We start from the raw sequence: 10,461 nt of genomic DNA, 5'->3' as shown, positions 1-10,461 counted from the left end.
CCCCCCCAGCCCCGCGCGCCTCTCAGGCTCCGCGCCCCCAGGTATGCCGGAAGAGGGTGGACCGGAGCTGCCCGATGGTGGCGCTGTCGGTGCAGAGCACGGCTGAGAGCAGATACGGCTTCCGCTTCCTCCCCTGCCCGCCGGTCACCGACTGGAAAGCTCGGTTGTAGCGGGTGGAGGGCAGCGCGGGGGTGGGCACCAGGGACCGAGGGGCTGCGCTGGGAGAGAGTCGTGGGAGGCAGGCAGTGCCGGCTGCATAATTTATTGAACCAACATCGCCTACGAAGTAAACGGCATTTATGTGTACACCTGAGAGTCGAAGGGGATTCGCGTGGTCTGGGGGTATCCTGACCCAAGGGAAGGGAACTGGCTGTTCCATTCCTGCGTGGGCGAGGAACCGCACAAATCCACCGGGGATGGGAGGCCTGGCTGCACCCTGGCATCTGGAGGACCTGACAGAGAGCTGATAGGGCCGCGCTCCAGCCACCTCGGCCTGGGCCGTCAGGTGGAAGGAGTGGGCAGCTGGGCCAGTGCTGGGGACCTGGGCTCTCTTAGCCTGGGATCTTTCTTGTGCCTACGGCTGGCAATCCCAGCCCCTGACTCTCCTCCACCAAGAAGGGTCTCTCCTATGTCAAGCTCATTACACACCCCCCAAGATGCTCTGGGTTCCATGAAGCCAGAGTTCACATGGGGCTCCCATGACCATACTGGGGCTCCTTGGCCCGCAATCCAGGCCAGCTTGGCAGTGGGTGGAGGGGTCACACTAGGGGTGGGATTGGGCTGGGGTGATAGGGTTCAGGTGTGGCATGCACCGGAGGCGGGGGGATCTGGCTGCTGGATCTGGTGCTGGCTTTGGGCCTGGACATCTTTGGGCTCTAGGGCTTGGGCCTGAGGTCACCTCCAGGGCTCTCAGATCCGTCACTGTAGCCAATCCCTGCCCTAGGCCAGGTCCCTGCCCTAAGCCAGGCCCTAAGCTACATAGGGCTCTGAACCTCCGCCTCCGGAACTGCAGGCCTGTGGACCCCCAGTAACTGTTGCTAGAATCAGAAGGCATGGGCGTCTTGGGGGGAGAGGGGGTCAGGTTACAGCCCAAAGTCCTGGAAGGCTCTGGAGAACAAGGAAAAGACAGCTTGTCAGACAAGGGCCCCCACAGAGATCACTAGGTAGGGGGTCACCACAGGCGAGGTTGGCAGTGTACACTGTGTCCCCTGCGGCCCCTCCCCCAGCCCTTCACCACCCCCCAAGGCAGCATCCCTCCCTTCCATTTCCCGTGCTCCCCTGGGAAGCTGTGTCCCTGCAGCCCTGTGACTTCTGATAGTTGCTGGGCATGCAGAGGCCACAAAGCCTGGGCTCTGGCTTTGGGTCACTGGATCCCATCCCCAAGGTGGCCCCGGGCCAGGTCCTAAACCTCTGCTATAAAGTGAGCCCCTGGCACTCCCCCCACCCTGCTCAGGGCAGACTGGGCAGTATGGCCATGGTCACCCCATGCTGACCTGGACCTGGCCTGGAATGGGAGGCTCCAGTACCCTTTTCTTCCCCGAGACGCCACTGCCTGTCATCACTCCTCCACCTGTTCTCCCTCAACCCCCCCCCCCCCCCCCCCCGCCACCCGCCCAGTAGCTGACAGCCCTTGACTAGCCGGTCTCAGGGCCCACCCTCTCTAGCCCCTCCTCCCCCCCAGGCACCTGCCAGCACATGGAAGGCAGAGGGTTTGTCTCTCATGTCCCAGTTCCGTCCTGGCCCTTTCGGCTCCCCAACCCACAGGAAGGTTATTCGGCCAACCTTTAAGCCTGTGTACCTGCTGCCCCCTGCTCCCAAGGCCCTGTCCCAGACTTGCCCACTCAGTTCTACCAGTCAATTCAGACCCTTCTTTTAGGAAGCCTCCCTGGACCCTGCTGGCTGTGGGGTCTCTCTGCCTTGCAGTCCCTCCTGTGTTTGTTCCGTGGCCACTCTGAAGCCAGCGTCCTGAGCCCAGCACAGGCCCTATGTGCAGGGTAAGGGCAGCACCCTCACTGCCATAGTCTGGCCTATCTGGTAGCCTCTCTCTCCATTGGCCTGTGCCCTGCTCCCTGCCCAGTGGGCCTGTCCTGGCCACTCGTTGCCACCCTGCCCTCTCTTTCAGTCTAGACTCCCTGCTCACACCCCCCTCTGTCCAGCTCCCGTGGCCTGATGATCCCATGGGCTCGGGGAGGAGGACTTTAGATCGGAATTCCTTAAGTGTAAGCGCCCCCCCCCCAGGAGAGGACCTCCCTGTTGCAGCCCGTCTCAGAGTCCAGCTGAGGAAGGGGGCCCGAGCTGATGAAGGCAGTGTGTGGGGTCACTCTCAATACCTGGGGCCAGGCATAGGGGGCTGGAGGGAGTCTTGGGCCTGGACTTGTTCTCTTGCTCTTCAGGGCCCCTCCAAGGGCCCCAGGGGGCTGTGGCACCTTCTTGCTGGGACTCCAGGGACCTACCAGGGAGGGAGCTAGAGTGGGGGAGGGGGCTGCAGCCCTGCCCTTGGAGCCAATTCCAAATGAGTGTGCCCCTGGGATGATCCCCCAGCCTCAGGCTCCCGTGGCCAGCCCTCCCGCCAACCTGGGTACCCAGGCAGTCCCCAGTCATGCCTTCCCACCAAACAGGACATGTGGTGGTAGGTCTCGGTTGGGGTGAGGGGCACCCACCGCAGGCATAGCTCCCTGCAGGCTGGAAGCCTCGCCAAGGCCAGGGGGTCACTGCTGTCTGTAGAATCAGGCCCTGGGACGGAGGCAGCCAGGTCCTTCAGCCTGTGTGGGGGCAGCTGCTCCGGACCTGCCCAGGCCTAGGGGGAGAGAGGGCTGGTTTGGGGGCACAGCCTTCAAGGGGGCTGGGTGGGGAGTGCCCTGAAGGTAGGACTTATCTGTGGAGGGGGTGAGAGAGCTGGGGCCTCTGGCCAGCAGTGGCTGTGGGGCAGGGTACTCTCAGGCCAGGACACTGGTCCCCTGTGGTAGTCCTGGAGTCCTGACCCAGCTGGGGGTGGCAGGGCCTACCTGGCACTGGTGTCGACGCTCCCGCAGGCCTTTGGTGGGGTTCCCGCAGAGGACTCGGCCAGCACCTAAAGAAGCGTGTACTGCTAGGTCTGGTTTGGGGTTAAGGGGCTGCAGGGTCAGCTTGCTGCTGAGATGGCTTAGTTACCATGGGTGAGGTTGCTGGTGTCATCCTCTGGAGCTGGGTCCTTGGGAAGCAGGCTTTCAGGCAGAGGACCCCCAGCGACCAGTAGGGAGAGGGGCCATGGCCTGGGGGCCCATGGCTGGGTCTCAGTCAAGGAGAGCTCGGAGCTGAGTCTCTGAATGGGGGCTCCATGGGGATGATCTGCCCGAGGGTCAAAATCAGAGGTCACGGAAACCCACACCAGCTGGCCAGCCCAAAAGCCCCCCCTCCCCCAGAACTGCCCACAGACCAGGGACCCCTGCCACCCAACATCTGTGTGTCTGGAGGCCCATGCCCCAGCAGATGCTGCTCACAGGGAGGTTATCCTGGCCTGGGGGCAGGTGTGCAGGGCTCTGGGAACAAAAGATTCAGGCTGAGAAGGGTTAGATGTGGCTATCCATCCCTGAGAGGCCTAGGGGTGTGCTGGGGGTACAGAGCTCTCTTCCTGGGGATGGTAGGGGGTGGAAACCTCTTCTGGGGCTCAGTCAGTAAGGTCTCCAGGCTGGGTGGGACAGCCCTTGCTAGAAGGCCGGTGAGTGGCTGCCATACCCAGCCCAGGGAGCAGGCCATCCAAGACACTGCCCTCCTTGATGGCCTCCTTCACCATGAGCCAGTCCTGGTCCAGCTTCTGGGAGGCCGGTAGGCCTGTGTGTGTGGCTGGTACCTCATCCAGGACCTGCAGCTGGGGGATGAGCTTCCTCACCTCTGCCCGATAGTTGTAGCCCCGTGGCACCTGTAGGAGGGAGGGTGTGGCAGGCCTGGGTCCAGTGGGCCCTTCAGGCCAGCTCTGTCCTGTGGCTTTCTCCAGACCCTCTGTGGGGCAAGGCAGGGGATCTAAGGATTGGTGATGCTGGCCCCAGCCTGCCAGGGCTGGCCTGGGTCACTCTGGCCCAGCAGGGACTGTGGGGACCCTGGGCTCTCACCTGTATGTGATCTCACTCTCTGGGCTCACAGCCAGGGCCCAGTGGTGTCCTCTGGCCTGTGGGGCTGCCCTGAGCTCAGAGCTGCGGCCCAGCTGGGCAGCCCCTGTACACCGGTCCCACAGCACAGAGCCTAGCAGGGCAGGAGGCATGAGCCCCAGGTGTGCACGGGCAGTGCTGGGTGTGTGCAACTGTGGAGGGTGTGCATGGGCCCACGATGCATGAGTGCATTCCCACCTAGGGCATGCTCAGGCCTGCAGGGGACGGAGGGGGCTTCAGACTGGGCCTTTGTGTGTAAGATTCCATGTGCAGACTGAACAGACTTCACGCGGGTGATTATGGGCTGGGGGGGGCAGCGTGTGTGCACGTGGGCCTGTGGGGCCCTGTGGGGTCTGGTCTGGGCCCAGAAGGTCTCCAGCGATACAAGAGAATGAGCTCATGGTGAACAAGTCACAGGGTGCAGGGGGGCCGTGCCCTGGGGATGCTCCCGTGCTCAGGTGGGCAGAGAGGCCCCTGGGATTGTGGGGGGGGGCCACAAAGTACCTTGCCCTCCTGTGCATGGTGGGTGCCCACCACACGCACCTTGTTGGAAGGGCTGGGCCCTGGCCGCAGGCACACCAGGTTGCCCTCCAGGGTGAGTGTGGCCAGCCTCGGGCACAGGTGCAGATAGTGCACCTGCCCCAGGTCCTCCACGCTGTTGCCCTCCAGGTCTAGCACCTCCAGCTGCTCCAGCAGGCACAGCGGGCTCAGGTCTGAGATGTTGTTGTAGGAGACGTAGAGTTCCTGGGGTGGCAGGGGGCTCAGCCAGGGCTTGGCCTGGCAACCCTCTCCCTAGCCCAGGGCACCACAGACCCACCTTCAGGGCCGGGAAGGAGCCAATGCCATCCAAGTCAGTCAGGCCGCAGCGAGCCAGCCACAGCACCTGCAAGTGGCCCAGGGAAGTGCCCAGGTCTCTGTAGAGGGCAGGGTTGGCTGGTCAGCACTGTTCTGGGCTGGAGGGCCATGTCTGTATCCATGAAGGCCCTATGCCACACCTCGTGCCCATCCACCACCCACATCCGGCTCTCTCCAGGTGCCGGGGTGCCTGTGAACTGTGGCTTGTGTGTGGCAGCCTCCAGGCCGAGGAAGGGGCCCCAGAGTCCCCTGCCTCCCTGCATTCCCTCCTTGCTGCAGCCTCCTGGTCTCCAGCACGGGCAGAATCCACCTTCTCCTGCCCCTGGAGGGCCTGAGGCTGGCAGGGGGCGGGAGGGGCCGGCGGGGGCGGGTAGGCAGGAGTAGGGTGGTGGGGCCCACGCTGGACAGCTTGGCTGGGCCCCACCTACTGCCTGCTGCAATGGGGGTGGGCAAGCTGGCCCTCTCCCCAGTGGGGTCAGCCCGGGGGGCTTCTCCCTTCCTCTCTCTCTTTGGCCTTTCTTGGGGATGGCTTCCCCACATTATAGCCCCTCCCCCAGCCAGCTCTGCCTGCAAGACCTACTCCACCCCTGCCCAAGCCCTGGACGTGCCCCTGCCACCCTCCCTCTGCCTACCTCTCCCCTGCAGATGGGCAGGCCAGGCCTCTCTAGGCCCTGCCCCTGCCTGCGGCATCCCCTGACGGGGCCCGGGCCCAGTGTTCAGACCCTTTCAGTTGGCTTCTGGGATGGTTTGGATGGTATTTCTTTTGCATTTTCCCTGTGTTCCCTGTTCTCAAGTATGGAGCTCTGCCGCCGGTGTGTTGGTCCTCTGAGAACGACCCTTGTCTCTGGTCGTCTTGGTCCCCTTTAGCTGCTGTTGCCTTTCATTCTGCATTCCAGGAGATTTCCTCATTCCGACCTTGCCCCTGACATTTTTATGTCGGCTGTCCTACGTCTAATTCTGAAGTGCTCTTCATTGCTGATCCTTTTTCATGGCATGCTGTTCTTGTCTTGAAGATACGGAGAAGCCACATCTTCTGATCTCTCACAATATTAGTTGAAGAAGTTTGGAAGTTTTACTCCCCTCTCGGCATTGTCTGGTCTCCTCCGGGACCCTTTGTTTTGACCTTTTCCTTGTGCTGAGGGACCCTAATATTTCTAATTATACTACTAATAGCTTCTTGGGCATTCAAACTGGGAGCGAACGTGTGGAATCCTGCTTGGAAGAGCTGAGCCACTGGGGGCCCTGGCATAGGGGGCTTCCCCGCTGGGCACGAGGTGATAGTGGGGGCCAGTGGCTGGGGGTGGGGCGGACCCGTGCGTGACTCCCACGCTTGCACCTGCGGCTGCCTGTGGGGTGGGCTGCCGGGTCTCCCTGTGTTCTCCAAGTGCACCCTGCATTTTTGTGCCGAGGACTTGGCCCCTGCCCCTCCCCCTGCTCAGATGCACATACACTTGTCGTCTCCCTTCATCCACGTGACATAAGGATGACACCCTCAGGCACCTCTTCCAGTGCTCACGCTCCCTGCCGGATGTCTGACCGGCCCTTTCATCTGGACAGAGCCCCCTAACCTTTCGGTTACAGAGATGCCCCATGTCCCCAGCCTGTGGCCCTGAGTGGATTTTCCCATCATCTCGTAATTGGGCTGAAATGTGTGTCTAGTGACTTCTTCAAGAGGGGCTAGTTAAACTATTTGCCTTGGTCTCTAACTCATTCAGAAATGCTGGCTGGGCATGAAAGTCTCGGTTCGTGCCTTCATTCCACCGTGCTGTCTTCTGGCTTTGAGTGTCTGTGTGGGGAAGTCTGAGGAAGACTTCACTCGTCTTCTAGAGGGAGACGCGGTCTATTCCCTTGGCCGCCTCCAGATCTCATCTTTACGTCAGTAACTCTGTTAGGGTGTGCCTGGGTGTTGGCAGACCACTTTTGATTTTTTTCTTTCAGGCTGTAGTTGAAAGTCTTCTTTTATGTCTGAAGAGTTTTCTTTAATCTTTAAGCATTTGTTCTGTTCTATAGTTTCGGTTTCCTTCTGCAGCGATCGGTTATGCATGTGTCAGAACCTCCATCTGCCGCCCGCCTCACAGGCTTCTAGACTGCATTCACGCGCAGTGAACTGGGCTCGTGGTATCATTCCTGTCTCCTGTGCAATCTCTTGATTGGGTTTCCTGCAGTATTTCTTTCAAGTTTGTCTTCATTTCTGAGCTGGTGTTATTGTTTCATTCCATCTGTGTTCAGAGTCTGTGCAGGGGACACTGGGTGCTATGTGCCCAGCTGAAAATGGGGAGTTCTATTTTATTGGGGAATAACTAGCAGTTTTTTTTTTTTTGCTTCATCTCAGATTAAATAGGAAAATTACCAGCTATTTAGAACTAATGACAACAAAGTATACAAAATTTGTGAACCCTGCCTCAAGGTGTACATAAAGAGAAATTTAGGGGCGCCTGGGTGGCTCAGTCGTTAAGCGTCTGCCTTCGGCTCAGGTCATGATCCCGGGGTCCTGGGATGGAGCCCCGAATCAGGCTCTCTGCTCGGTGGGAAGCCTGCTTCTCCCTCTCCCACTCCCCCTGCTCGTGTTCCCTCTCTCACTGTGTCTCTCTCTGTCAAATAAAATCTTTTTTTTTTTAAAGATTTTATTCATTTGACACAGAGAGAGAAAGCACAAGCAGGCAGAGTGGCAGGCAGAGAGAGAGGGAGAAGCAGGCTCTCCACTGAGCAGCGAGCCCGATGTGGGTCTCGACCCCAGGACCCGGGGATCATGACCCGAGCGGAAGGTAGCCGCTTAACTGGCTGAGCCACCCAGGCGCCCATCTGTCAAATAAAATCTTTAAAAAAAAAGAGAAATTCACATCCTTAAATACATTTATCAAAAAAAAAAAAAACTGAAAGGATTACAACAATTAAGCTGAGTATTTGGCTTAAGGAGCCAGTAAAAAAACAATAGCAAATTGCAAAAAGAACAAGAAGAGAAGACATAATAAAGATTAGGGTGAAAGCAGTAACAACCAGACACATTGTAGAGAACACTAGCAGAGCCCAGAGCCGATTCCTCAAAAAATTAATGGACAACCACCAGCAAGACTGATGAAGGGCAAGAAGGAGACTATGCAAATAAACACACACCATCTTAAAAGAGGAATAGTTGTAGCCGGAACAACAATTAAAAAAAATAGAAGACCACTATAAACAAAGTACATGCCAACATTTTTGGAACCCTAGATAAAGCCGGCACCTAAAGAAATAGAAAACTGGATGCTGATCCCCCCAGCCATGTAAGGCCTCGGATCCGGACTGGTTTTAGAAGTAAGTTCTAATTAGCCATCATGGAATAGACGCTCTTGATCTTCCACAACTATTTCTCATACAGGAAGTTTCGAAATTAGAGCAGCTGAACAGAATAAGAGGCAGGAGAGGCAGCCTGGGAGTCAGGCCTTGACCCCGGAACCAGAGGAGCACAACACCAGGGGCTGAGGGGGGTCCCTCATGAACACGGGCATGAAAATGCCCAGCAAATAGGGTTTCAGTGTTCTGGTGCTTGTAACTCAGCACGATCGAGCAGAGTCCCGTGCACTGACCGCCTAAAGGTGAATTATCACTTTCTGACCATGTTGACAGGGCAGAGAGGCTCAGACACACACCCATTCAGATAAAAGACAGACCAAGAGTGCCCGCTGCTGTCTTGGTAATACCGAAAACCAGCTCCAGAAGGTAAGAGAAAGAAGCATGAGGGCTGGAAGTGAAAGACAACCCTCCTAACGTGCTACTAATACCATCATCAAAACGGAAACCCCAACGGAATTAACAAACTATTTGAATTTGAGTTTGGCAGTATTGCTAAGGCGAAAATAAAGACACAATATTGCCAGATACAAGACCCATGTATAAAACTGTGTTTCACTGATTTAAAGAATGTGTTCTAGGGGCGCCTGGGAGGCTCAGTCGTTAAGCGTCTGCCTTCGGCTCAGGTCATGATCCCGGAGTCCCAGGATCGAGTCCTGCATCGGGCTCCCTGCTCCGCAGGAAGCCTGCTTCTCCCTCTCCCACTTCCCCTGCTTGTGTTCCCTCTCTCGCTGTGTCTCTCTCTGTCAAGTAAATAAATAAAATCTTTAAAAATAAAGTAAAATAGGGGCGCCTGGGTGGCTCAGTTGGCTAAGCGACTGCCTTCGGTTCAGGTCATGATCCCGGAGTCCCAGGATCGAGTCCTGCATCGGGCTCCCTGCTCCGCAGGGAGTCTGCTTCTCCCTCTGACCCTCCCCTCTCTCATGCTTTCTGTCATTCTCTCACTCTCTCTCAAAAGTAAATAAAATTTAAAAAAATAAAAATAAAAATAAAGTAAAATAAAATAAAAAATGTGTTCTAAATCAGCATAATGTTTCTCTACACTTGTAATAATCAGCCAGAAAATACAACAGGAAAAGGACCTCATTCATGATCATAAAAATACCATGAATGTGTGGGAATTACTTTCGTTCTGGTTTCAGGGAACCCTGGCTTCACAGGGGCCAGGGTCCTGCCCCGTTCCAAGTGGCAGTGGGGTAGCTGGGGGCCTGGTTAGCACGTGCCAATCCCAGCTCCGTCTTCTTCCCAGTGGCTGGCGTGGGTGGGCATATACACAGCGCAAGTCTGCCCCGAGAAGCGCAGGAAGAACGCCAGGAACCTGCTGTTCTCAGGAGACACAGGAGGGCACGCCCCTGTTACACATGAACCACATGCATGTGTCAGAGCCCTAACCCCAGCACCCCAGAATGTGACCCTGTCTAGAGCTACAGTTGTTGCAGATGTCATTCGTTAAGACAAGCTCACACTGGAGTGGGGGAGGGCACTATGCCGTCTGGTGTCCTTATGCAAAGGAGACCTATGGATGCGGACACGGGGGGAATGCCGCGTGAACATGAAGGCAGATTGGGCTGATGAGTCTACAAGCCAAGGAACACTGAAGCTTGCCAGCAAAGTCCAGCAGGAGGAGAGGGGAATGAAATGGGTTTCGCTCACAACCTCGGAAGGAGCCAGCGCTGTCCCCCTTGATCCTGACTTCTGGCCTCCACAACTGGGAAAGAATACATTTCTGCCACTCAGGCCACCCCGCTCATGGTGCTCTGCTCATCAGAAATCTAACACACTCCCTCAGTCCGCCTGTGTTAAGGATGCCTGTGCTTACAGAAGCCATCGGGTACTGGGAGGGGACATGCATGAGGATGGAGGGCCACACGCTGTAGGGAGCCTGGCTGAATGAACCTGACCCCGGGAGCCAACGCTGGGCTTCTCGTCGGTTCCACGGGAGACAGAGGTTCTTGTCTGTTCTGTTCACTGACACATCCTCAGTGTTTAGAACCGGGTTTGGCCCAGATACGCACTGTTGGACACAGGTTTCTCTGCCTTGAAGCTGAAATCTAACTGATAGCATTCTGATAACAAACTTTATAGGCAAGTGTAAAGACTCTATTAAAAATATAAAAACACGGGCGCCTGGGTGGCTCAGATGGTTAAGCGT

The 10,461-nt window shown here is 57.1% G+C and overlaps 2 protein-coding genes across 17 annotated transcripts in view; one reads left to right on the top strand and one right to left on the bottom strand.

Annotated features, from left to right (window-relative positions):
• The window catches only part of LMNTD2 (lamin tail domain containing 2), a 4,968-nt gene extending 4,617 nt beyond the window's left edge, over positions 1-351 (top strand). For 3 of the 10 annotated variants that reach the window (XM_073889821.1, XM_073889824.1, XM_073889823.1), the window contains one exon: positions 27-351. In XM_073889821.1, the coding sequence (XP_073745922.1) occupies positions 27-351 (325 nt within the window). The remainder of the gene's footprint in view (positions 1-26) is intronic. The other 7 variants (XM_073889830.1, XM_073889825.1, XM_073889829.1 and 4 more) reach the window with 5 other exon arrangements.
• Positions 352-388: 37 nt separating this feature from the next.
• The window catches only part of LRRC56 (leucine rich repeat containing 56), a 20,153-nt gene continuing 10,080 nt past the window's right edge, over positions 389-10,461 (bottom strand). For 2 of the 7 annotated variants that reach the window (XM_073889834.1, XM_073889835.1), the window contains exons 6-13: positions 4,942-5,038; positions 4,629-4,868; positions 3,715-3,898; positions 3,151-3,327; positions 3,006-3,070; positions 2,661-2,797; positions 2,331-2,464; positions 389-1,107 (exon numbers count right to left, since the gene is read on the bottom strand). In XM_073889834.1, coding sequence (XP_073745935.1) covers positions 764-1,107; positions 2,331-2,464; positions 2,661-2,797; positions 3,006-3,070; positions 3,151-3,327; positions 3,715-3,898; positions 4,629-4,868; positions 4,942-5,038 — 1,378 coding nt within the window. In that variant the 3' untranslated portion in view covers positions 389-763. Of the gene's footprint in view, positions 1,108-2,330; positions 2,465-2,660; positions 2,798-3,005; positions 3,071-3,150; positions 3,328-3,714; positions 3,899-4,628; positions 5,039-10,461 lie in introns of all 7 variants that reach the window. The other 5 variants (XM_073889836.1, XM_025862087.2, XM_073889837.1 and 2 more) reach the window with 5 other exon arrangements.

This window comes from Callorhinus ursinus, unplaced genomic scaffold (genome assembly GCF_003265705.2).
Source record: "Callorhinus ursinus isolate GAN/ISIS: 27379988/994484 unplaced genomic scaffold, GSC_fseal_2.0 scaffold118, whole genome shotgun sequence".
Taxonomy (NCBI): domain Eukaryota; kingdom Metazoa; phylum Chordata; class Mammalia; order Carnivora; family Otariidae; genus Callorhinus; species Callorhinus ursinus.
This window is presented reverse-complemented; position numbering and strand designations above follow the sequence as displayed.